At 31.9% G+C, this 27,576-nt stretch overlaps 4 protein-coding genes across 4 annotated transcripts; all 4 read left to right on the forward strand.

Moving 5' to 3' along the window:
- The first annotated feature begins 1,349 nt into the window (after positions 1–1,349).
- On the forward strand, positions 1,350–2,242 carry LOC7482173 (CDGSH iron-sulfur domain-containing protein NEET). The gene is made up of 2 exons (XM_002318831.4): positions 1,350–1,740; positions 1,988–2,242. Exons 1-2 carry the CDS (start codon positions 1,526–1,528, stop codon positions 2,094–2,096), a joined length of 324 nt encoding a protein of 107 aa, XP_002318867.1. The 5' UTR covers positions 1,350–1,525; the 3' UTR covers positions 2,097–2,242.
- Positions 2,243–10,252: 8,010 nt separating this feature from the next.
- On the forward strand, positions 10,253–12,252 carry LOC7482172 (xyloglucan galactosyltransferase XLT2). The gene has a single exon (XM_002318830.4). It carries the CDS (start codon positions 10,442–10,444, stop codon positions 11,978–11,980), a length of 1,539 nt encoding a protein of 512 aa, XP_002318866.3. The 5' UTR covers positions 10,253–10,441; the 3' UTR covers positions 11,981–12,252.
- A 3,691-nt stretch (positions 12,253–15,943) lies between these two features.
- On the forward strand, positions 15,944–17,999 carry LOC7482171 (embryo-specific protein ATS3B; the record flags this gene model as incomplete). Its single annotated transcript, XM_024582107.2, is given in 5 exon segments — positions 15,944–15,976; positions 16,096–16,203; positions 17,212–17,242; positions 17,245–17,279; positions 17,282–17,999. Coding segments are annotated over 5 exon segments (468 nt in total), but the record flags the coding sequence as incomplete, so codon positions are not given.
- Positions 18,000–24,246: 6,247 nt separating this feature from the next.
- On the forward strand, positions 24,247–26,005 carry LOC7482170 (embryo-specific protein ATS3B). The gene is made up of 3 exons (XM_024582224.2): positions 24,247–24,463; positions 24,572–24,679; positions 25,370–26,005. Exons 1-3 carry the CDS (start codon positions 24,329–24,331, stop codon positions 25,733–25,735), a joined length of 609 nt encoding a protein of 202 aa, XP_024437992.1. The 5' UTR covers positions 24,247–24,328; the 3' UTR covers positions 25,736–26,005.
- Positions 26,006–27,576: the final 1,571 nt, after the last annotated feature.

The raw sequence follows: 27,576 nt of genomic DNA on the forward strand, positions 1-27,576 counted from the left end.
TTAAATTGTGTGTGCAAGTTAACATATGATATTATTTAACAAAAAAAAAAACATAGTTGGGGGTGAAGTATTTGTTACTTGTTAGAACAAAAAGAAATTTATAGAAAAATTATCATCAAATGCTTTTTATGCCAATTTAAAGAGTTTTTATATTAAATATTACTCTAAAAGGCATGAATTTTTCATTGTGCAAGACTTTTCATTCCCTCACATATTATTGTGAATGAGCTGTGCATTCAATTTAATCCTCAAATTTTTTTCCTAACGATTTAGTCCTAATTAAAGACCAATTGATTTTGATTTCTTATGAAAAAGTAGGATTGAAAGAAGAGGGACCGAAATGAAAAAGATGTCAAACATGAGTGGCATGCCATAAGTTTAAAAAAAGATGCATTTTAATCCTTAAACTTTAAAAATCAAACAAATTATACAATTTCAGCACCTCAATATTTTTCCAATTCAATATTGGTACAAAATTTTATTTTTGTTATTTTTTAGTACCTGGTTGAAAGAAAAGAGAGAGAGATCGTCATATTACGACGGTAGAGAGAGAAAAGTGTCATTAATACCGATTTAGACCACAAAAATGAATGATACTTATGTCAAATAATTTCCATTTGATGGATGAAGTTAATGTTAAATGTTTTTTTATCTTTAAAGTTTGTGGATAATAGATCTGAGCTATGGTTGATTTTTTAATTCAAGTTGATTTTAGTTTTTGGGGCGTTTCTTTGGGTTTTTAAAGTGTTTTATAGGTGTTTTAGGTCAAAAATAGGTTGAAAACAAGTTTTTAGGTAAAAAAACTGAAGCTCTGATTTTTCAGTTATGACAGAGATCATAATCTAGACAAATCAAACGATATATCATCTGATTTTTTTTTTAAAAAAAAATCAAAGATCCAGTTATACACGCCTACCAGGACAGGCCTGCGTATAAACCTGATAAAATTAAGTTACAAGTGAATATTCTTTGATTTGGAACACACAGGTTAATCGTATTTATTAAATTTAATTTGGTTTGATTGGTCCAACCGATACTTATTCCAAATGAAGTTTGTTTTTGAACTATTTAGAGAATTGATTTAGTAAAACTTGAGTGACCACACATGTTAACCATGATTAAAACTTGAAACTTGGTTACCGATTTTCTTTTCTTAAAATTTCTGGTTTAAAATAACTTTATTTTATTGATTTTAATTTTATTTAAAATAACTGTCTTTTTATTAAAAAAAACCTAATAAACCCATGTCAACTCAACTTCTCTCACCCACGACCCTCACCGACGAAAGTACTGTGCTCCAAATAGTTATCTGAGTGAAAAAAAATTATCCATACAAAACATGCCCACGAACCACCAACATCCACACATTTCACCAGATCGTGTGTTCTCCACAAGTTCAACACACAGTTTTCAAACTCTGCACATAAATTTCACCACCAACCCACTTTCCTTCACAAACTAAGAATTTGAGCCAGAGAATTCTCGAGAAATTTTGTGGGGAAGAAAGGCTACACATTTATTAACCATGTCAATGGCATCCGTATCTAGCGCTAGTTTTTGTTACAGCAAATCAAGAATCGGAGGGGTCAAGCCAAATATTGCAGCTGCAAGGCCAAGGAGTTTGGTGGTGGTGAGAGCAGAAGCTCAAGCTATAAATCCTGAAATTAGAAAGACTGAAGAGAAGGTGGTGGACTCTGTTATGGTTGCTGAACTCTCCAAGCCACTCACTGCTTATTGCAGGTATACATCTGTCTCTGTTTATCAAAAAAACATCTGTCTCTGTTGTGGATCACTCTTGCTTGTTTTTCTATATTTTGATTATTGTCTATATGTTAGTCACTTGGCTTAAATATATTGACAATCAATTTTTTGTAACAAGAGCACAACCAAGATAAAGTAATTAAATTGGAGCCAAGAAATAATATATACTCATAAAAATCATTTGCTTGCCAAATTATTGATAATAACTTGCATTGGTTAATCTTAGATGCTGGAGGTCAGGGACTTTCCCTCTGTGTGATGGAAGCCATGTAAAGCACAACAAAGCTACTGGAGACAATGTTGGACCTTTGCTCTTGAAAAAGCAGAAAGAGTAACTCTGTAATTTCTCTTCATTTAGATTTTGTGTTTGTCATGTTGAAGATTCTCGCTCTTCTATGAAATGGTGTTTTCGAGTTCCTTTGGATTGAGTTGAGCTCTCCAGTTCTTAAGGTGATAACAATTTCTTACATGTTATGTTAAATGGCCTTGTTCGCTTGTGGCATGCCTAACTAGGCTTTGATTGTTGCTTCTACTTCATAGAGGAGGCATATATAAGACTTGGTGGTTGATAACAATTTTTTTTTAATGTTGGTCTCAAAATCTAAACTCAGAAAATAAGAAAAAGAACATATTTTCTTATCCACTGCACTAACTCCTTGAAACTCTTCTAATTTTATTTCCTTGTCAATAGTTTTGCTTCTACTGATCAATGAAATCCTGCAAGTAGAAAATTGAGAGGTAAAAAACCAGGTTTTATCACCTTTTTTCAGTTGTAAAACGTTTTAATATCCCTCATCAGTGGTCCTGTTAATGGCTTTTCAGCCTCAATTTTAGGCTTCTAGGCCTCAAGTTTTGGTTACAAATGAGAGATTTTTATTCAAATGTTTTTGAGTAGAAGACATTAATGGCAATTGAGGTTGGCAGCTAAATAATGGTGATAATTTGTGCATGATTTTACTCAAAAAAATGTAATTGAGGGAACAAACTGCGTCTCATTGAACCTCTAAACGATAGTGTTTAGAGTTTTAAACGTTAATTAGAACCCCACCAAGCATTGTTTCAATGCTAGATTGGTGGGCTTCGAATGATTTGAATCAAAGACTCCACATTTGATATATGATAAGTGTAAAAACAGAGTCTCGGATTAAACCTACAAAAAATAATATTTTAAGAGGATTGTTTTATGAATACAAGGAGAGCTAGGCTCCAGAAAGAGTTAAATACTACACAATACAGGCCTTGTGACGCCACTAATATCCTCAAGCAAGATCTTCGAGCACCCCAATTGTGCTTCCTCGTGATAGACAATGCCTATGTCAGAAGAATAAGCAATGGATGCTAAACAATCTGCTGCCCGATTTGCTTCCCGAAAAATGTGAGTGAGAGAGATCAACTTGTCAAGGATGGCGAAGCATGGCTTGAATAGCCGAAATCAGGTGAGCATAATCTCCACGCAACGAGTTCTGCTGGAGTAATATATCCACAGCTAACTTCGAATCCACCTCCAGCTGCACTCTCCTTAAGAATCCCCAATAAGAATCCCCCACAACTCTGAACATTTATATTTGATCAAGTTCTCTACCAAATAAAATTCACTATTCGTGCATTGCATATATAAATACTTTACGTACAGTTTTAAGATCTTTCATTAATTCCTCCTAAAATATAAGCTTGACATGTGAGGGTTAATTCTGAACACACATATATTATAAGTAAGTTTCCATTGTATTGTGTTTGGGGCCGATTAGGATCGGTTGATTCATGCTCAGATACAAAACCCAACAACTTAACTTGGCTCGACGTCATGAAATGTCTAAATCTACGAAGCAACCAATTTTATTAGATATAGAGTGAAAACTTGATGTGTGCCTTTATATATTATCTCCACACTCAACACCGAAATCTAGATGGTTACTGTTTGAGATTTGATTTTTGAATCTTGAAAAAAAGGGGTGAGAATTTTTAAAGATCTTAGAAGACTATTCTTATCGTGTAGATATAGCATTTGGCAAAGACGAGTTTGAATTTGAATCACATGATGGCACAAAATTGCTACTTGAACATACCCAGTCTTGCTGTTCTAGAGTTCTTGAAGTATTCTTTGATCCCAGCCAAGTTTTTCTAAGTCATCATATGTCGTGTGCACATGTAGTTGGGGTCTTGAAGGAAAGTGACTCCCACTTAAACTTTTCTCTTGTGTAAAGATGCCATTATATCAAATTGGAGTCGAATAGCTGCTAAAGATCTAAAATATCTACAACTATATTCTTTAAGTGTTTTTTTAGAAGATAGATATTTTTTTAATTTTATTTCTTATTCTTTGTTATAATGTTTTTTCTAGTTTTTATTTAATTTATTTAGAGGGAATATTTTTTCTATTTAATATTATTAGGGTTTTCTAGTTTTTTTTTTTATATATATAAAGGGTTATGATTATATGTATTTTCTAGAAAATTAATAAATCTCCGATCATAAATCATAAATCGCAACATCTTAAGAAGAATTCTCTAAACAAAACAAAAGGAACTATAAAACAAAATCCAAGATGGAAATAATACGTAAGAAATTATATGTATGTTCTTGGGATTTCTTTTTTAAAAATAATGTAGATAATGAGCTGGATATAGATCCATCAACCTGATCTCATCATGACCTATCTCTAAGCCTAGTAAAATTAATCGGTTTGAATTTTACTCATATCCATTTGTCTTTTATTAAACAAAATAAAAATCTGACTCGATTATGCACTCTATCCAGATGTTGAGTGACAATGACATTCCTAATCTTGTGCCTCCATTACTGCACTTGTCTTCTGTTTTCTTTCTTTCTATAGGAAGAAAGAAAGAATGTAAGATGGCATGCTTGTGCATAACTTTATTCAAAAGAATGTAAAAGAGGTGTCGTCTTTGACCTATAAAGGATGGTGTTAGGGGTATCTTAAGCCTTAATTAGAAGTTTAGAACCCCACCACTGATTATTCCAAAGGTAGTTTGGTGGGCTTGGAATCATTCGAAGTAATTAAATAGTCCATATTTGATCAGTGTAAAAAAAAAAAAAAAACAGTAATGGAATATGAAGGTATAGTTCAATTGATCAGATTTTAAATTTGCTTTTTAGAAATTACTAGTTCGAGTCCTATAAAATCTAAAAGCCATTGAAAATTTATATATATAGTCGTTAATTTCAGGACATGTGAGATTAGTCGAGGTACACATAAATTAGCTTAGATATTCACGTTAATAAAAAAAAAAAAAAAACACAATGATGAACATAACCTACGAGCTAGCCGAATCCGAGGACAAGCATGGACTAATGTTTAAACTTCAAACACTTAAAAAGAATATGTAAAATTAATGTCAGGGATGCTTCATTTAGAGAAATCATGGATCTTCTTGATAAAAATTGGACTCTTCAAGTTTGTCATATCTATAGGAAGGAGAACGAACGTAGAGATTGGTTGGCGATTCAAGACTTGATCGATGGTGCTATTAGAGTGCATTTATTTTCTTGCAGCTCATTTAATAGGTGCTTGGGACATTTTGTACGAGGATATTAGAATTTCAATTCTCCAACTTCTTACTTGTAATTTTAGTTAGGGATGAAAGCTTTGCTTGATTTCTTGTATATCTAGTTGGATCAAATTTTTATCTGTTGGAACCATCCGTTTTGACCAAAGCTAGATGTGGAGGTGGCTGAGAGGTTCGCTCGATGCATCGCCGTCTTGACCTTCGTCTGTTTTTTATTTATTTTTTTTACTTTTTATTTTTGTTTCGTGGAGTTGTAATTTTATTTTTTAGTATTATATATGGATTTTTTATCTTATTATTTGTAAAGGGTTTTTATATTTTTATGCATGGATTTGGAATACAAATCTTATTTTATAGTTTGAATGAGAATATATTAATTTTATTTAAAAAAATTAAAAGAGTGAGACCTTGAAATTTGAATTGATAAAGGGGGTTTATCTCCTAATTTGACACTCGAGGTTTGAAAGGTGTTTGGAAATATAATAAATAATGTTTAAATAATTTTTATTATTCAAAAATACATGAGATTTGTATAATTGTGAAGACCCTTTTCTATTTGGATATTGGAGTTTTCAACCACATAAAATTAAGTATTCGTGCAATGCATAGTTAAGCAGTCAACTTCTTTGATTTGAATCCCTTACGTACATTTGTTAGATCTTACATTAATTCCTGCTAAAATTTAAGAATATTGACATGTGAATAAAAGGTTTTATGGATGTAGGTATATTATCAAACATGGGCGAATTAAAATTTATTATAAATATATATATTAAAATCACGTATATAGGGTCATTAGTTTTTTATTATAAATAGATGGAACCTGAGAAATCTAGAAGAAAAAAGAGGATATTGATATTAGTTGAGTTATAATTCCATTGGTAACTTAATATTAATTATTAAGACATCATTAAAAAATTTTTGTTTTGACGATAAAAACTTGTCCCAAACAAAAATTATCATGTTCTTAAGGAAAATTTAAACAATTAGATTTTCTTCTAACAAGTTTCAAACTTCGAAAGTTTTAAATTCGAAAAGGGTTGAAGTAAGTAATTATAAATTAGGAGGAGGATTATCTTTAATATTAATGTGATCCAAAGGCATGACTTTAAAAAAATGCATTGAACCTAATAAATATTCACCTTCCATGCATCATAATAATTAACTTTTCTTGGTAACAGTTTTAGTCACTTTTAAAGACGTTTTATAATCTGTGGTTTCCGGATCATCAAGTTTCTTAATCTTCTTCCACTAATTTGCAAGAAATAAAAAATTAAAAATATTTCCAATTAGAATCACAGTGTACAGCCTGCACTGCTTAGATTACGCTCAAAATTAACTCGTATATAAATAACTACGAAGTGATTAACAGTAGTTGGTTTATGAATCTATCTTTGCACAGGTTGTGGGTTTTTAACTTTTTTGGATAATCAAGGGTGAGAGCTTTCAAAGGGCAAAAAAAAAAAAAAAAAAAAACTAATTTTCTTTATTAAAGTATCATTTTTTAACAATGTAAAAACTAGCTATGATGGCTCGAGAGAACCAATAGCGTCTCACTACTTGTATATATTAAAAAATATCATGATATTTAGGTTGGTTATTGGTTTTGCAACTATGTTTTTTTTTATTATTATATTATTAAATAAAAAATAATTTTAAAAAATCAAACATAGAAAGATTAGACCACACATCAACAAATTATCAAATAAATTGCCAAGACGAGATTGGACAACTACACATACATGCAAAACACTTCAGGGCTCGTGGTATTAGTCAAGGTATGCGCAAGTTGGCCCGGACACCCACGTTAAACTAAAAAAAAAAACATAAAAAAAAACAAAACACATCACCACACGAACGTTCTAAACATGTGCAAAAACAATGTCAATAATTAACTTGTCTTCAAAGTGGGTCCAAATTTTAAATTTATTCACCATATTTGAGCTGCCACGTGTCCATTTATGCACTAAAGTTTCAAGATACGAAGGCACATGCACGATACCTTACCCTCACATATCACAACACTACAAAGTTACAAACGACTTTGTCGGCAGTAACGTTCATGCTACAAGTCGTTCAGTTCTTCGGAAGTAACCATTAAAAAAAACCGTAGTCTAGCTATAGCTTCCTCCATCAATTAACAGCGTTGCTCTTTTACTGTGTCGTTTACTGTGGATACATTACACTGATAAACTGTGACAATGTGCTGACGATTTTGACATTTGAAGTAAATTTTGGGTCGAAGATAATTTCATCTGATATTTCAGTTTCATATTTATATAGACAATTAATCAAGTATGTATACATACATTCAGATTCAATGAATTAATTAAATACATATATTATAGTTTTAAAAAATAAAATATGCTAGACCACATAATACATTATAGAAGCTTTTCTAAGTTAAATTACAATATCTTAGTTTCTAAGTTTTTAATTAAAACAAAATGTAATTTTCAAAAAAGTTTACATATACCAACCAAATCATACCATAAACAAAAAATATCTAAAAGTTAACCAACATCCTTCCTGCTGTTAAGAAAAACATGAAAATTTATTTAATACAAGACATAATAAAATCACATAATAAAATATACTCTCATGTAATTTTAGGTCCCTCTTTTTTAAAAAAAACGAAACACAACTTCATTGAATTCAAAGTTACACCTTACCCTAAAATTTCCAATTCTAATTTTCACACTCACTTTACCCCTAAAACTAGACATTTATCCCATAACCGGGACCGAATCCCCGAATCCTCAACTAGGGTAATAAATTACATAGCCCAAAATATCATTAATTCTTAACCAATACTATCAATTCACATTGTCTAAAAACATGACGCTAATTCCTACACTAGGATAACTAGTTCACACTATTTAAAATCGAGCACTAGTCCATACATCATAACAACTAGCTCACAATGCCCAAAATTATGCGTCAGTTCTTAAACGTGGAGAACTAGCTTACATTGTTATCAAATTGCAAAATTCACAATTCAAAAGAATTTAAAATAAATGGTTTTGAATTCTAACAATAAAACAATTGAACTAGTATAGGGTGCCTACAACCTATCTGGATTTTGCACTTGACTAGTGATTCCGTGCTATTAAAGAGTGTTTGTGACTTCACTTGGACCAACAAGTACATATTATTATTATTATTATTATTAAATCAGACACTTATGATTTATTACTCTAATATTATTTATCGGTAAAATAAATCAACACATTAATTAATTCAACCCAATAATTCATTTCGATAATCCTTACAGGTAAAAAAAACCAATACATTAATTAATTCAATTCAATAATTCATTTCAAATACACTCGTAAACACCTCTCACGCAATAAATCAATTTCCTTAAACTCTTCATTTTTTTTTTGTTTGTTATGACCAATACTAATCCCCTCTAATACCCATGATATTTTCTTCAATTATCTACTATAATACATTATTTGTAACACAATTTACCCCAATTACAAAAATTTATAACAACATAACATTTTTCTCAAATTACTCGATTCTCTTTCTAGAATCTCAAATTTCTCCTCTCAATCATCTCCTTTTGATTTATGATGAAACTCAATCAATTTCAAGAGAAAAACTAAAGAAATTTTGAAATCCTTTTCCTCTCTCTCTAGCAGCAGCCGACCATCAATGGAGAGGAAGAATGAAAAAAAAATTTATTTCTATTTTACCCTTTTTATAAATGCTTAACATCCTCGTATTATTTATTTATTTATTTATTTATTAATTCTTTTAATCCATTAAAAGTTGCTACATTAATTTTCTTAATCTTTCTTATTCCCGAGGTAAATTTTTTACATAAATTCCCTCTTTTTCTTTTTTTACCAGATCATGTAAAAAAAAATCTAACTGAAGTTCTTATATGGCATATCGTCAAAACATTATTCTAATAAATAATAATATGAGTCTTGGGCTACATGAAATTTTCCTTCCCCTTTAATTTTTTTCTAATTATATTTTCACATGCTTTTGAACCACATATTTCCTGGAAAAATAAATTAAATATGTCAATGTAAAAGTTGTATGACTTAAAAAAAATGATAAGATAATGATGCAGTGGATTAGTTTTTATCAACTCGAGTTAACTAATCAAATTTATAATCTAAATTATAGACTTAATATATTCAATAATATTTTTATTTTATTTTAATTATATAATAAAAAATAAATATCTGTCCATGTCATAGCTTTAAAAAAACCTTAATAAATAAGCATGTAAAAGATGTAATTAAAAAAAAAGGAAGGGGGGGGGGGGGGGGGGGGGGAAGGAGAGTCACCGCCATCCAGTTGTTTGTCGATACGAAAGGAACTTTCTACACGTTATCATGCTGGAGAAGCCGAGGTGTTTTTGAAACGAAATCATGTTTGTCAATGAAAACTAAAATTAAACTCAAGTTTGGTCAATGGAGACAAATCCGAGGTGTCCCTGTTGACGAAGAGGCCTCAGTCTTCCACGTACTCGTGGCTCAATTACGTCATTGGTTAATGGAGTTAAATTCATCTTGGAAATTAAGTTTAGTTGCTTTTCCAAGATAAAAAGATATCTCGGAGAAACGCTAGAATAAATTAATATATTTTTAAATAAATTTTTAATATGGTTCTATTTATAATTTTTCTATTTTTTATAAACATATTATTTTTTATTTTTTTAAACTATTTTGACATTCATATAATATTTTAACGAGAATCCATAAACTAGTAAATGTAAAAAAAATGTAAATATACTTTATTGCAAAGATAACAATAAAATAATAAAAAGATAAAGATGGAAAGATAAAGAGATGTATATTTTTTCTTATTTATAAACACTACAAAAACGCGTCCTAAATATTAAAATGATTAACATAATAACAATAATCAATTAACGGATTTTATTTATTTATTTTCTAACAAAAACTATTTAAATCGTTAGATTCGTTTTTGCAAATATAGTGAATTTACTCACCGTACCGTCCGTTACCTTCTTTAACCAGAGATCTTACCTTACTCGTGCCCATCCACAGCCCCCTCTCTCTTTAAGAGACATCACAAACATCAAGAACACAACTCCACTCGACACGCTCTTTCATCTCTCATCACCACCACCATTCTTTCCGGCCAGCCGGAAAAGTAAAATTCTGAGGATGTTTCCACTCTCAAATCCTTCATCTTCACCTGAATCCCAAATCAAGAAACCAAAAACTCCACTTGATGTCCGAAGAAAAGACTCTTTCAGGTCACCTAAAGCGTTTCTTGCTGCTCATTACCCTTCCATAAACCAACCTCGGTTATGCCTTTTCCTTTCCATCTTCTTCATTCAAATCCTCCTCCTCCTCGCTCTCCGCTCCATTCCTCGTTCTTTCCATCATCGCCTCCACCACTTCCCGGCTCCCGTCACTGCCCACCACCACCTCACTCCAATCCTCACCACCACCACCGCCTCGTTCTCCGCCAGCACAGTGAAAGAGGAGAATTCCTGCGAGTTTGGTGAAATCTTTGTCTACGATCTTCCGAGTGCTTTGAACCATGAAGTGGTTAACAACTGTGATGAATTGAACCCTTGGAGTTCGAGCTGTGATGCGTTGTCGAATAACGGATTTGGCCCTGTGGCCGCTGCAATTTCCAGCGTTGTACCGGAAAATCTTGCTGCTGCTTGGTACTGGACTGATCAGTTTGTCACTGAAGTTCTTTTCCACAACAGAATTTTGAATCATAAGTGTAGAACTAAAGACCCCAACAATGCGACAGCCTTTTACATTCCATTCTACGTTGGACTCGCTGTCGGGAAATTTCTATGGCTCAAGAACTCATCCGCTAAAGAACGTGATTTTCACTGCGAGATGATGCTCAAGTGGGTTCAAGACCAGCCGTATTTTACAAGAAATGATGGATGGGATCATTTCTTGACGATGGGAAGGATATCCTGGGATTTTAGACGGTCCAAGGACGAGGAATGGGGTTCGAGTTGCATTCACAAGCCAGGTATGCGAAACGTTACTCGCCTTTTGATCGAGCGAAATCCCTGGGATTATTTTGATGTTGGTGTTCCTTATCCTACGGGATTCCACCCTAGATCGGACAATGATGTTGTCGAATGGCAGGAATTTGTCCGAAATCGTAACAGGAAGAGTCTTTTCTGTTTTGCTGGTGCTAAACGTAGCAAAATCAAGGATGATTTTCGAGGGCTGCTGTTGAATCATTGTAGGAACGAGTCTGATTCATGCCGAGTTGTGGATTGTGCTGGTTCTAAATGTTCTAATGGAACTTCGATAATTCTTGAAACGTTCTTGGATTCTGTATTCTGTTTGCAGCCCAGGGGTGATAGTTTTACAAGAAGGTCGATTTTTGATTGTATGATTGCTGGTTCGATCCCGGTTTTGTTCTGGAAAAGAACTGCTTATGATCAGTATGAGTGGTTTTTGCCGGCTGAGCCAGAGAGCTATTCGGTGTTTATAGATCGAAATGAAGTGAAAAATGGGACTGCTTCTATTCGGAAAGTGCTTGAGAGGTACAGTGAGGATGAGATTAGGAGAATGAGGGAGAGAGTTATTGAATATATACCAAAGTTTTTGTATGCTAGACCCGATGAAGGTTTAGAGACTATAAAGGATGCTTTTGACGTTGCCATTGATGCGGTTTTGAGGAGGTTCAAAGAGCAAGAGCAACCTGGCTACAGGTGGTAGTTGGGAGGAAATTAAGAAGTGATGGTGATTTGGGTACCTGGGATCCAATTTGGGAAGATGATCACGTACCCAAGTTTATCCAGGAGAGATTTGTTACAAGAAAATTTATAGGGAAACTATTACTACAAGTTCATTCTTACAGTTCTTTTTTGTATGTATTATTCACAATAATGTTGTGTACTACGTTTGTAATTCTTTTGAGACTTGAGGACCAGGAATTTTCAGAAATAAATGTTGTGTAACTGGGCAGTAAAATTTATTATCTAGTGAAACTGAAGACTTCATCGGATAGATTAGGCAGGACCACCACTAGGTGGTGGCAGTAAGGTGATCCCATGTTCTTTTTGTTGGCTGGACATGGCTAGCTATAAAGCTAGGTAGCTAGTTGGGTATACAAGAAGATTCATTGCATTGTATATCGCTACAGTATAGTAATGTTTTTTCAGGCCAATAAAGGGTAAAATAATCTTTTCACAAGTTTTAACTGGCATTACTAAAACAAAATAGTCTTTTTATATTTTTGTTGTATATTTTAAAGGGAAAAATAGTTGGTGTATTTCACAAATGTACTAGCAAATGAAAGAAACTCATACCTTTCAGGCAGTGTATGTAGGTTTTTTTAGTAGCCAAACACAGCCGATTTAGTAGCAACACATTAAGATCTCAGGGCGCAAGTCGGTGACAGACTGATGATGTGGTTTCGATTGGTTTTTTTCTCCTCCTCCTCCCTTCTTCGTTTTCTCCCCGGTAAAATATAAAAGTTTTTTTTATTTGTTTTTTTATTTGTTTTTTTATTGCTATTTTTTTTTTATCTTTTGCATATTAATTTTTTTCTTCAATTTCACCTCTCATCATTTGATTTTATTTTTATATCAAATTTGATTTTTATTTATTTTTTAATTACTATTTATTTTATTTTTTAATTGAATTTTCTTTTGTTTTTTGATTTATTTTTATTTATCTAATTGAATGACAGCAGTCATGCTAACTTGTTTTTGCATTTTTAGTAACTCTTTTGGCCATTGTGAGGGGGTGTTTGGAGCTGTTGTCAGGAAGTTCTTTTTAAAAAATCTGATTTTTTTAAAATTAATTTTTTAATATTTTTATATTGTTTTTGATATAGTGATATTAAAAATAATTTTTTTTTTAAAAAAATATTTTAACATATTAAAAATAATAATTTAAAAAATAATTATTACCACACAATACACACGTAACTGATGCAAATTGTCCAAGGTGTGATCTTGCATTAATAAATTAGGTGGAAGTTACAGGATGGGTATGGTGAAACTTTATCACTACTGGGCAAGGCTCTTCTGCTGTCCAAACTTGGCATCATCCACGGACAACATATCATTTATTTTACATTTGGATGTTATATTCCTTCTTTTATTGTTTTCATGCACTTTTATTAAAGTATAGTTTGGTGGGTGCTTTGAAACCTTTATGGTGGGCCTTCCGAGGGTCAAAAGGCCAAAAAAAAAAAAAAATTCTTTAGGGATCTCTCTATATTTCTGTACTTTCCTCGAGTTGAAATAGGCAACGAAAGGAAAATTGGTCCTTCCTAGTTATTTACTAAGATTTTTATCTTAAAATATTAATTAAAGAAAACTATAGCTTATAGTTTATTCTTAAATATATTGTCCATTCATTGGTCATGGTAATGAATTTTTTAGTAAGTTGAAAATAAAAATAAAAAACTCGTTGTTGGTGGATATGTGATTAAATGAATAGAAGAATCGAAAGAGACAACGTTTTGTATGGTTAAATGAATAGAGGATTCAGGTTCAGGGCACTAACTTTTTTATTGATTAATCATATAATACCTACCTACCTACCTCATGCTCATATATATATATATATCTGTGGGAGACGAATGATTATATCTGTGTAGCCTAGGTTCATCTCCACGCAATTTGTATATGCACAATAGGGTACTACTTTTGTTAGCTGTGTTATTTATGGGTTATTATTTCAAGTCTTCTTAGTTTTCAGCTCAGAAAACTAATGAAGTATTGGTTTAATGATTAAAATACTGTTATATTTTTGTATTTTTGTAAGATTAATAATATAAGTTTGTTTCTTAGAAAATATACTTATTGGGAAGGGCAATTACGAACCCCAAACGAAACTAGTCTTATTTTTTAAAAGGATGTGAATATACCAGGTAAAAAAAAAACCATGCCCAGAGAAAATTAGTGAATTATTTCCTATTATATCTTAAATTTGATTCTGAAATTGTAATCTTAGCTACAGTTATAATCTCATTTGAGATCTGTTCTGATTTACTAATTATCAGAATAACTCAAGTTATGATTATTATTTAAAAAAAACTAAAATAAAATTGCGTTGATAATAATAAAAAAAATAGTTTAGCGTCGACAAGTTACTGAGTTAACATGCCGACATGGGATTTACAGCATGGAAATTAAGTCAATTTATTCTTCATCTATTCCGACAACCCAGGGATGAGTTTGAAATGATTTTGAATTTTCAATGCTTGGCTGGACTGGAGTTCTTCGAAATTAATACGAGGAAACGAATTTGTTAATAATAGTGAAAAATCAAGTAATCAGGAGCGATCTAGGTATTTATAGCATGGATAAAGAGGTAAATCCCCATTAGGAAAGGAGTGATTAGGGGGCTTCCCTTTGACAATTGAGCACAAAATGTCTCCTGTTGTTGATTGAATTTGAATCAGTCCAAATGGAACATGTTTTCGGCGACAATCGTGGTGATTGTCAAGGAGATGTCATGTGATTGTGATTCTCATTAGGTAAGATATTTTGCTCTCTTTCAGTGTTTTATATGTTGATTGATATTACGGTAATAATTATTTTTAAAATATTTTTTTTATTTGAAGAACAATATAAATATACTAAAAAAAATCTAATTTAAAAAAAAAAATATTTTTTTTAAAAGTGATTTTACATTAAATTGCGGTAGAGAGTTCCAACATAGGACCTCTTGCAATGTTCGAAGCCATAATAAGGGGAAAAAAGATTTATAGACCCGATATCTCTTATTAAATTGCTAAAGCATTCCCAAATATCATGGCTTGAAGAGAACTTGAAGAAAATCCTTCCCTTTCTCCCTTTTCAAAAGAAAATGAGAATTATGATAAAATCGATAAAACTAAAGAGAATAATTCTTCGAAGATTAATTAATTTATCTTTTCTCTGTTAATTTAATGATTTCTCACACAAAGGTATTAGTGATCTAAAAATGGCAAGTATAATAACTTTCTTTCATTTCCTTGTTTTTTTTACAAATAATATAAATAAATCAATTTCCAAATATATTATAAAGAAATGATTCGATTTTTTTTTTTGAAAATTTAGCAATTAATCAATAGCCATGATTTTTTTTTTATGTCCCCAAAGGGACATCAATAACCATGATTTTGATGTTAAAATGTGTTAACAATATTTGTATAATTTTTTAAAATAAAAAACTTTTTAATCCGACGATTTTTGATTCGAGCCCTTACAAATGCAATATTTTTTCTTGAAAGAGATCTCCGTCTTGACATATAGCAGAGTCTATACCTCGGAGAACAAAAAAAATGTACGAATATAAACAAACATCATTTGCCTTCGAAGGAAAATTTAATAAGAATAATTATTTGTTCCTACAAGAACAGGACAAATTCCAGACCAACACTTGTGTGCAAGAAAATCTTGGCAAATTCTTACTTCGGACAAAAGATTATCTACGATGGCAGACAAGAAGACACCTGCTATCATCTTGTCTTTTATGTATTCACCAAAAAAAACTCCTACAGATAAATTATAGGCTACGTTTTCTTCCTTTCCCCCTCTCTTCCCTCTCCCTCTCTTTCTTCGCTCTTTCTTGAAGGAAATGAGAAGATCCCATCATTTTATCCTCATTTTCTCTGCTTTCATTTTTGTTGTTGGCCTATGAAAAGCTGATCAATCAATAATCAGCCACCTCCAGCCTTAACCTCTTGGGTCTTTTAATCTCAGTTTAATCCAGGTAATTAATCTGTATATCCCACTATTTAATCCTCCATACGATCACTATTGCACGAAACAATCTCCATTTCTTTCAAATGTTGTAAAATTAAATTCCTCTAATTATTTTTGGTTTTAAAGAATGTAGGGAGTTGTTATTACACAGTGGTTATTACAACATGCTGTTCCTCTCCAAGATATACTCGTGATCATATTAGTATTGCTTTCGGTGATGTTTATGGCAATCAGGTTTGGTCTTCAACTGATTTTTTGGTTTATAATGTGCATATTTAAAAAAAAAAAAAACATTTCCTGGATTTTAAGACAAACCCTTTATTGTTGATTAATTCTTAATTCTATATATGTTTGTTTAATGTAGTAGCATGTTGCCTGTAATAATCATCAATACTGGTTTTTGTTAATTAAAAGACATTTTTTGGGTTATTTATATTCTAAAGCCTAGAATTTGTGCTCAAGTTGACCATTCGATAAAAATGTATATAGTACTGAGTTGTCAATGGCTGAGCCTTGGAATTATAATGGCTTGGGGAACTGATTTCTAGTATTTAAGAGGAATTTTCCTTGTTAAGACTGCTATTAGCTGAATGGTTTGTTGAAAAATTAAGAAAGTTAGTAGTAGGATTGAGAATGAGTTGTCAGAGTACTGTGTTCATGCGCTACATCCTGTTTATGGATCACGTTCAAGTATTTTTACAAAATAAAACTACTGCCTAACAATGAGTTTGGCTGAGAGGAAAGGAAAGGGAAGGGAGGGTGCCTTTGAAGGTATGGAATGAGGAGGTGAATATTGGATATGTGTATGCGAGGGCAGAGGAGAGTGAGAAGGAAGGTTTAATTACAGTTGGAGGGTGTTCAAAAAAAAGAAAAGAAGGGAGAATTGAGGCATGATTGTGTTTGTTCGTATTGCTAGGGAATGGAGGATATTAACAAGGTAATATTGGAAAATTAAGTCAAAATTGCATTCAGTTAATTATCTTCCTCTTTAACGTTCCAATTTGGGTTTTCGGAAATCCTTTTCGATGTAGGTGGAATAGAGTTATTAAGGGTCATTCTTATTTTTCTTTCTTTCCCCTTGAAACTCTCTTATTTGTGGCGTAAGTGGTGTGTTTCATCTTGTTTTACCTGGTGTGTATTGAACTTTTGACATATTTTTGGTGAAAAACTGTTGCTCGTAGCAAGAAGTTAAAGTTCCAAGTAATTTGATTTATGGGTTTGCCCTTTTAATTTATTGTTCAGATCTATGCACCAAGGTTGGATGATCCATCGAAAGAACATTTGAACGGTGTTCCTCCGATTCATTTCAGATATCTCTGGACCATGTGGATATCAGATATGCTATGTCTATCTCTACAGAAGCGGACCAGATGGTTGGAAGCCTGACACCGTGAGGATTTCTGGTTATTCTTCGAGGACTGTTACTTTTACCTACAATACCTACATCCCTAGAGATGTTTGGTACGGATTTAATTTGTGCCACAATGCCTCTTCTGCACTTCAGCGAGGAATTCCGCAATGGTTTTTGTACATGATCCTCGCGGTTCTTGCTAGTTTTATATTGCTAGTCTAAACGAATAAGAAGCAGCACATTATAAGAAGCAGCACCTCTGGGACATTTGCTAGCAACTTATGGGTTCTTGCTAGTTTTTTTTTATTGCAAGTCCAAACAAATAACAAGCAGCACATTAGTGGCTGCTGGGACAATTGCTAGCAAATTATCGTCAGTGGCATGTTGCAGAAGACTAGGAAAAATATTAGTACTGGAAATGTGGCGAACCATTTCCATATTTCTAATATGGTGTGAAGTTGTAACTAGCTACTATCGTTCTGAGAGGATTCAAGGAGCAAAGAACAATAGCCTGTGTAGGTTGGACTGGTGAAAACTCAAGGAGAGAAAGAAAGATAGGGGTTCAGAAAGTTCTGAAAGGTGCTTGTTATTTTATTTCTTACTTGATTGATGAATGCTCAATACGCCTTGGTTATATGTATAGACTCATATATATCCTAGCCTGACAATGATTCTACCTGCTGCAAAATAGCTAATAAGGGATGATGCTAATTACCAGAAAAAACCAATCTAATCTACGGTAAAATGTGTCTTGGGTTACAGTATAATTATTTTTGTGCCTTTGGTTAAAAAATTAAACCTCTTGAGTGGGGGCATTGATGTTTTTTTTTTGCACAGTAAAAATATTTTGAATTGTTTGTCCAGAATTTTCTTGACTTTACACAAATTTTTTAACAGTGAAAATATGCATTTATTCCTGCAGTTAAAAAAATATTGTACTGATGGATAAGAGTATTTTGAAGTTTTTGATTTTAAATTTATAGTACATCTTTAACCTTGAAAAAGACAAAACATAAACTTATAATTTATGAGTATTTTGTGTAGTTACGGGGTGTTGTGGGGAGCATTTTGATATTTTTATATATATATTTTTTAATTTTTCAATGTTTAAAACTGTTGGAGTGTGCTTGACACGCTTTAGCGTGCAAATGACATCCGCACCATTTAGGCGGCGCGTGTAATGCCACTCGGTGGACATAACTGACATTTCACCATGTTTCTAGATACATCGTTGTGTTCTCTTCTTTTTGGAGTGGTGTATGACAATTTACGGTGGTCGGATTGTCGCTAGTGATCATTTGATTTTTTTTCCCTTTCTTTTCTCTTTCTTGACAGGTAATGTACATCATTATTTTTTTTTAATTTTTGATTTTGTTATTAATATAAAATTTTTATCATTCAATCAAAATTTTTATTATTTTATTTTTTAATTTAAACCTTATTTTTTTAATTTTTTTTTCTTTTATTAAAACTATTTTTCAATTCAATTAAAACATTAAACCCTATAATTGAAATTTTTTATCGCTTTTTCTCACACTCATTTTCCACAACCGATTCGACCAACACAGAGTTGAGGACTATATATTGCCACCTCGAAACTTGGGTTCTTGACAGGTCAAATCTTCCTAGGGAAATTCGAACCTGGGAGTCCCTTGTCGGCCTCCCGGGAGCCCTGCCAGCCCACCCAAAGGTGGATTGGTTAGACTAGCTCTTCGCCACTTATTTTAGGTTCTGCAAAAGGGGAATTTTGGCATTGCATTACCTTTTAATACATCACTGTGCTATTCCATACTGTGTTTGTTATAACTGGATTCCGAGTATATATCCACCAGGCGGTGATCTTTCTGGAAGTGGATGTGCAGCTCTAATCCAGTCTCTGACAGGCCAGCTTTTTTCTTCATCTCGTTTGCCTTTAGTCTAAAAACCTTGCCGTGAGGGAGTTTTTCTACAGTGAGAATAAAAAAGGACTTTGGGCAAGGCTAGAAAGGAACTCACCCTTTGACACCACGAGATAAGAGCTGATTGTTTAAACTCATTTTCTACGGGGTGTTTAAAAGTGTGGTAGTGATTGTTTTTTAAAATATTTTTTACTCGGAAATACATTAAAATAATATTTTTTTTATTTTTTAAAAATTATTTTTGACACCAGCACATCAAAATAATCTAAAAACATTAAAAAATATTAATTTGAAGTAAAGAAAAAAATTAATTTTTTTAAAATATTTTTGAAAAAACAAACTTACTTTACATTTTTTTTGCCTGTGCTTGGAGTTAGAGAGACAGTAAGAGCCCGAAGAACAATAATTACACTATCAAAATTCAAGATAAAGTGACGCCTATAACATCTATTCGCATCATGAGCTGGTTAAATCCTTCATTAGGGATCTTTATGTTGCCCAAGGATGGATCAGGCCATGGATGAGTGGAATTTACTAATCCATTCAATTTTATGGTTGTTGGTTTGTCATCTATTATGAGAAGAAGACTCAATAATGTATACTTTTGCAGACTTGGTTTTCGTATCTGTTTCCAAACATTTTGATGCTTGAGAATATAGGTGTGATTGCAGCCGCGTCTACGTTTGGGAACGAGCACTCATAATTATGTGGGATAATAGCTCCTGATGGCTGGTAGTTACCCCATGAAGGGTGACAAATGATCTATGCTCTGCCAGGAACATAGAAGGGCCAAAAATGAATCAAAACAATGGAAGGGCAGGCATGAAATTCAAGGTAGAGATAGGGAAAAAAAAAAGAAGTCATTTACGTCTCATAATGGAGGGTTCGCCGAGATAATCACAATACTGTTGCGGAATATGGTATTTAATGACAGGATTGTTAAAACAATTTAATTTACACAAAAATAAATATAAACATGAAAAAGAACTAGGCTAAAATTCTCCTCAATTAATTTGTATTATTATTTTTTCTTTAATTTAAATACAAAAAGTTTATATATAAGGTAAGTTGAAAATATTATTCTACTTTAAATAAATAAAATAAAATAAATATATTATTTAACAAGGATGATCACTCATTCGTTGCTACAATTACGCAGGGAGCATGCACATGTTTGATATTATTTTTTAATAATTTTTTTATTTGTCAAATTACCAAGAATGTCCAAATATTACAAAAAAAAATCATAAGAAAAAGACGAAAAGCCCTTGAATCGTAGTTTTTTTATTTCAAAGGTAAATTAGTTATTTTGTGAAAAAATTCATTGCAAGTTTATTCTTTTTTTGTTTTGAAGGTTGTTAGTGTCTTATGCTGTGTACAAAATATTAAAATCCCAAAAAAACCCATGCAAGTAAACTGCATGTTTTTCTTGCTGCTTTCAAGGGGTAAGAATTAATGTTATTTAATTTCACCTAAAGTTCCACCACTGGTTCTGAATATGCATGGTATCTATTGCTTTAAAATACACGGCATTTTCCCTTCATACTACTGGTAAAATTCACAGACTAACGGTTCGACAAGATGCCAACCGTCATTCTTTACCAGTCTAGTCTGGCTTAGGATACACGAAGAATTTTCGGAAAAACCTAGAAGATAGAAGCTCTCTCTTTCGCTTCATTTACAGTGTACTGACGAATTAATCAACTTGATTCTTCACCGAGCTGGACATATGGCTTAAGTTTTTGGCTTTATGGATGGAACTCATGCATAGGCTAGATGCTTTATTGCAAGAGTTTTTCACTTCAAAATTGAGTAAAATATCAATGATCATTAATTCTGCTAAATATCAAGATGCCACACTGTGCTCCACCCAAAACAATTTTCTCTCTCTCTTTTTCTTTTTTAATCTTCGATGGTTTTAAACTAATGATAGAGAAAATCAAGATTACATCAAATGATGGAATCAATAATTTTGAGCAATTGAAAATTGTAATTTATATCTATCAATTGAATTATAATCCAAAATATATAAACTATCTTGTTTTGTTTTCTCAACAGGATCAATTTATGGCCCCGACTAGGCATGGTGTCATTTAGGAAGCAACAGAAAATGATGCTCTCTCTCTCTCTCTCTCTCTCTCTCTATATATATATATATATATATATATTCAGGTAGGAGTATTGCCTTTTGAACTTTTATCAAGTTAGACTGGTAGACTTTTTGGTAGGTGATGCGTTTCAAAGGAGGCTTGAGATCTTTATGGCGGGAAACTTGAGCAGGAAAATCTCCATGGTTTTGTATTTTTGTACAGGCGAACAGGAGGAGGAAAATTGGCCCTTATGGCCATGCGAATCAAAGTGGGAAAATTACGTAGAGATGTCAATTTCTAGGGTGTGATTGGATGAAAAAAGTCACCCTTGTTGTTGACTTGCAAGTGAAGGTAGGGCTAGCCAAAACCTGTGCCTAAAGCTCATTGCCTGGCCGGCTAGACTAGCTAGAAAGTATAAATGTTTCGAGATTGTTGTGCCAGATATTTTTTTTAAATAGTTTTTTTTTTATTAAAATATCTATTTTATATTTTTTACCATGTGTCAAATCCTAACACCATGTAGCAATGTCAAGGGTATATGTGCTTGACTTAATGCCACGTTTGGATAAGTTAATTTGTGATTTATATGCACGCATGTTCAAATCACAGAGAATAAGCCTTCAAGAGAATATTGGAGCAACACTTTCTGTGAAAAAATCTAAGCAGTCATCTTTACCAAACATTTCCCAATTAAATTCATACACTAAATTTTTTTCTCAATTAGATCCCAAGGTATCGGGCATTCATTCCTCAATAAAAATCCTTCCATGCATGTTTATCAACGTTCATATATGTTTTTTGAAGCAATAATTGAAGAGATTTTTATATTTTTCGTTGTAAAATTGTGAAAGGACCAATTGAAAAATATTTAATACGCTAGGGTGAAGAGTATTATTTCGAGACTAGATTGAAAATCAAGTGATACATTAAGGACTACGTAAATATACTTTCATATAAAAATAAAAATAAAAATTTCTATTTAGCTAGATGTTAATTAATTAATAATTGTGTGTCTGCGTGGTAGTGAAGCATACTGTGGTCATAAAGCGGTTTAACCAACTAGTCAACGTGAAAAATTCTAAAATCATGGTAGCTATGTTGAAAAAGACCCTAGATAAAACAGGGAATTATTATTATTATTATTATTATTGCTCAATTTTTTTTATTTAAAAGAAGAAGAAGAAAAACGAAGAAGAGGAACTGACTGTAGCTAGAGGCCTAGAGCTGATGGTCCAGCCATGTTTCTTGAAGCTTTAGGTATACGGGAGGTTATGCAAACATTTGGGAAATTTAAGCTATTGTTTTTTTTTCTTTTCTTTTTTCTCTACTATAGAGCTTAAGTTCCAGTTCGACATCGAGAGGTTTTAAGTTCTTTCTTTTTTGGGTTTTTAGACTTAAAAAAAAACATCTTTTAAAAATATAATTATTGAAATTCTAAAAAACTGATTGCATCATTTTATTTATACCAAAAAATTAACAATAAAATTTTAAAAATAAATAATTGATGTTTAATTAACAACACCATATTGCTAACTTACTTTGGTTCTAAGCTTCTTCAATAAATAATGGAAAAAAGAAATCATATATATAAAAAAGGGAGATAAGAAAGGAGGAGGTGAAAGCATGCTGTAAAATTATTGATAGAGTCGAACATCAGGTACTTCTCCATTTTCATCACTTCTATGGAAAGGAATAACACCACTCCAAGATTGACATGTTCTTATGGCTATTACTTCAAGATAGAGTATATATGCACTAGAGATTTAATCTCCTTCTAAAGAGAATTTTAATTACACTAGAACAAGCACCTTGTTCTTTCTGTGGCAATGACATTGAATTAAACTGCATCTCATGTTTTTCTTCATCGATCGCTATGAATCCTGAAAATTATGGCAATGCTTTATAAACTGGATTGGTACCAGTTGGTAATTGCCAAACACTGTTGATAAAGTCATTCTACAGTGGGATGTTCTGGTTCAAGGCAGATATCAGTAGAGGGCAATCACTTTACTATCCTATGGAATACTGCGGGGGAATTCGGAATTCCAGAAACAAACACATTTTTGAAGATAAAGAGCTAGATTGGAATTCCATCTCTGATCTCATTCTTCATAGGCTAGCACTTTCGGTGAGAACTATATATGGACTCTAATCTCACCTGCAATCGGAATGATCTGGTGAGAGGTCCCGAAGGCATTCTGCACTCTGGTCTAATTAATGTTGGTTTGTGTATAGTTTTTGCTCTTGTTTTCCCGCCTTTTATTTTGCTATCTTTCTTTCTCCCTTGTTCAGAACTTTTTTTCTCTACCAACTAGATTGCCATTAACTTATTAGTAATACGATTCTCTTTTGATAAAATCTTGGATACTATAAAAAAGAAAAGAGAAAAAGAAAGGAGGAGGTAGGGGGGCAAACAAAAGTAAGAAAGTCGACGATCATATCAGAATGGGCTAGAAATTAAAGCTTTGCAGAAAGTTCCATCCATATGTCAAAACTTTGTTTCGCTCATTCATGGCCTGCCTTGACCAGGCTTTAGCTAACTAAGAATGAATATATATAAAACAATTAATTAATTGCCACAAGCTCTACTAAATTATAACTAGGTTGAAGCCTTGACCAAAATCCTTGGAAGGTTATTACTTGACAATTTCTTTTTGTGAAAAAAAGAGAGTCTCTGTTTGCTTTAGAAATTTATATTTACAAGTATTTCTTTTTAAATTTTATTATAAAGGGAGGATTCAAAACCAAAACTTTTCACTGCACCATGCCTGTGGGAAACCTGACAGTCCATGCATGTTCAACATTATTCATGTGCAAGAGAATATTGAGTATCTTTCTATGATCTACAAGCTCAAAAATATGTCCCTGTTGCAATGTCAATTTGTCACTTATGCAACTACCATTCCACCCATAAAAACCCTATAATCTCTTTATAAATACCAGGCTAGGGTTTTCTGTGTAACCTCCATTAACCACCATCGATCTGTCTTCTTGTCTTTCTTGGTTTAGAGGGGAAAAAAATGAGGACAGCCCATTACTCTCTTCTGCTTTGTTTTGCCTTCATTTTTGTTGTTCTATCAAAAGCTGATCATCCAAGCAATCGGGTTCAACCTCATGCTCTTGATCAGTCTTTCAGTCCCGGTTTAATCCTGCAGGCACATACTCACTAATTCATTATTTTCCTGTATTTATTTATAATATCTTTATTAAATTTATTTCCATGTATCTTGTAAAGTAAAATTTCTTTTTTCCTTTTCCTAAAGACTGTAGGGAACTGTGCTTACACTGTGATCATTTCGACAAGCTGTTTATCACCCAAATATACAAATGATCAGATCAGTGTTGTTTTTGGTGATGCTTTTGGCAATCAGGTTTGGCTTTAAACTGATCTTTATCAAGTAATTTTTATTTATGTTTGTTTTCAAGAAAATGTTTTTAATGATAAGATTCATATGTTTTGTGTAATCGGAGAAAACTAATGATCAAAGAAAATTGTTTTCCTGTGAGGAGAAACTTCTCTTCGCCTCTTAAGGGAGGAAGATTTAAAAAAAAAGAATTAAAAAGCACATCTAAAGTTTTTTTTAGGTTTATTTCAGGTGCATATATATATATATATATATATATATATATATATATTGTAACAATTCATGATGCATGGTAAGTAATTTATCATAATTCCGACAACCTAAGAACATATTTAATTACTTTTCAAATGTTTACAAGCTGATTAACTATGATACAAGTAAACGTAAAACAAAAATATTATTATTGAGAAAATATTAGTAACCTGTTTTTTCAGAAAAATATTTTCATTTTCTCAAAAGAAATAATTCAATAATTGCTAATCATCAGTTGTAGATTAATGATCTATATATATAAGTTGCTACGAATAAAAATACTGAGATAGAATTAAGTGGTTGGTTTAAATAACTTGTAGCGTGGGTGGTCAAGTTTTTGCAAGCATATATATATATATATATATATATATATATATATATATATATATATATATATTGTTCTTTACTAATTTCTTTTACTTTCTTTGATGTGTTGATCATCAGGTTTTTGATCCAAAGCTGATCAACCCATTTACAGCCTCGTTCGAACAATGTTCGACAAATACATTTCAGGTAACCGGATCGTGTTCACTTCAGATATGTTATATCTATTTCTACAGAAATGGAACAAATGGCTGGATTCCACAGAGTGTGAAGATTTACGGTTCATTTTCAAGTCCTGCCTTATTTTTCTTCAATTCAACTGATGTTCCTGAGGGTCAATGGTATGGAACTGACAAGTGCCAGCATTTTCCCACTGCCCCTCCTCCTCCCTCTCCTCCCTCTTCTGCTCCTGGGCAACAAATCCCTGGTTGGCTTGTGTACTTGATTCTGGGGATTATTGCTACTTCCACATTTTCATTCTATTAACAAGGTTACAAAGTCAGGCAGAAGTACACCTGAGTCTGCTCCTAGCTAGTTTATTGCTGCTATTTGCTAATTCCGGACTCCAGAAAACCAAACTGCCATAGTGTATTGGTACTTGAAATAATACATGTAGGGGGAGCCAGTTTTCTTGTGTGTGATGTTTTTTTAATTTGAATTATGTGTAATGTTGTAACTAGTTAATTAACTCTTGTACTGTCATGGACGAATTTGTGATGATTTAATAGAAATTAGCAGTGTGATCTTGTACTGTCATGGACGAATTTGCCTAGACTTTGTTATTAAATTATGGGGCAGCTTGTTCTCGGTGAAATATTACTTCATATATTCTATAATCATTAAATATGATCAATTTTGCTTTTTATAATTTCTAAGATTTTCCATCCATTGAAATGTCAAATCACTTAATGAGAGATATTTAATGAATTATTTAAATATGCCTAAGGATTACGTACTCGATGTTTAATTATTAGCTAATTAATTAACTCTTTGATTTTGTACTAGCAATTAAGGTATTAAGACTTTATTTGGTAATATATTTATATTGTGTTTGAAAGTATTTATCCAAGCATGTTTAGGCACATAATATTTTTTAAAAGGTTTTAATACGAACGATGTAAAATCATTGAAAACATTTAGAAAAAAAAATGATATTTTTTAGGTAATATTGATTAATGTTTTTCAACAGAAAAGACGGAGATATATAATGACAGAGAAACTTGTTTGATTAAAAATATATATATATATAAAAAACATGATTATGCGAAATTTTTAAAATGAATATTTATATTTTCAATACAAAAGATATAATAAGATATGTTTCTTTTATTTTCAGTATATTTATCTTTTTCATCTTAATGCAGTAATCAAATGCTATAAGTTGTCTCTTTCTCGTATGGAATCCTCAATACTTTTTTTTATAGTAAAAGAAACAATTTTGATTTTTAAGAAAAGTAGTTATAATTTTAATGCATTCCTTATTTTTTTCATGAAAAAACTCATTTTTATTTTTAAAAAATAAGCACTTTTTTTTATTTTTTATTGAAAAATTAAAAACACAAAAAGAAAAAAAAAAGAAAAATAGTTTTTCATTACCGAACACACCTATATAGATGAAGGTTATATTTTGTCTTAGAGATATGCAAATCAATGGCAACAACCATACAACTTTTCAGACCGCAACACTTTTCTAAGAGGCGATTTAAAATTTGTTATCATTGAATTTAATTTTTTTTTCAAAAATAATTTTCAAAAAATAAAAAAATATTATTTCAAATATTAAAAAAAAACATTAAAAAAACAAACACTATAAAACTATCAAACAACCTTAAAATATGAAACAACCTTAAAATATCAAACAGTACATGAATTCATCTCATAAATTAAAAGATGACAAACCAACAACCATAGAATTGGATGGATTAGCAAATTCCACTCATCAGGGCATGATGGGAATAAATGTAAAGGGCATCATTTTATCTTGAATTTTGCAAGTGTTATTGTTGTTTTTCGAGTTCCTAGCTACTGCTGATCTCTCCGACTCCAGGCACTGGGATTTTCTCTCGAGATAACTTACCAACAACTCGGCAGCCACATAAATGTAGAGGATGGTTTAAAAAAAAAGAAAAAGTAAGCCTCCAACAACCACAAGAATCCCAGAGAAAGGGTGAAAGAAAATCATTTAATAGTATTTAATAATTTCATAAAAGGCAGCCCCGCTCTCAATGTGTGGGTGAAATTTCTTGATGTATTTTATTTGAGTGAGATTACAATGGAGCAAGAGTATTTAATCGTTTTATAAGAGTATTTAATCGTTTTATAAGAGT

The sequence above is a fragment of the Populus trichocarpa genome, chromosome 12 (genome assembly GCF_000002775.5).
Source record: "Populus trichocarpa isolate Nisqually-1 chromosome 12, P.trichocarpa_v4.1, whole genome shotgun sequence".
NCBI lineage: Eukaryota > Viridiplantae > Streptophyta > Magnoliopsida > Malpighiales > Salicaceae > Populus > Populus trichocarpa.

Bases quoted from the DNA above. Each gene is read 5' to 3' on its own strand.
- LOC7482173 (XM_002318831.4), top strand. From the start codon at position 1,526: ATGTCAATGGCATCCGTATCTAGCGCTAGTTTTTGTTACAGCAAATCA. The intron at 1,741-1,987 runs GTATACATCTGT...GGTTAATCTTAG, and splicing joins CCACTCACTGCTTATTGCAG to ATGCTGGAGGTCAGGGACTT.
- LOC7482172 (XM_002318830.4), top strand. From the start codon at position 10,442: ATGTTTCCACTCTCAAATCCTTCATCTTCACCTGAATCCCAAATCAAG.
- LOC7482170 (XM_024582224.2), top strand. From the start codon at position 24,329: ATGAGGACAGCCCATTACTCTCTTCTGCTTTGTTTTGCCTTCATTTTT. The intron at 24,464-24,571 runs GCACATACTCAC...CTTTTCCTAAAG, and splicing joins GTCCCGGTTTAATCCTGCAG to ACTGTAGGGAACTGTGCTTA. The intron at 24,680-25,369 runs GTTTGGCTTTAA...GTTGATCATCAG, and splicing joins GTGATGCTTTTGGCAATCAG to GTTTTTGATCCAAAGCTGAT.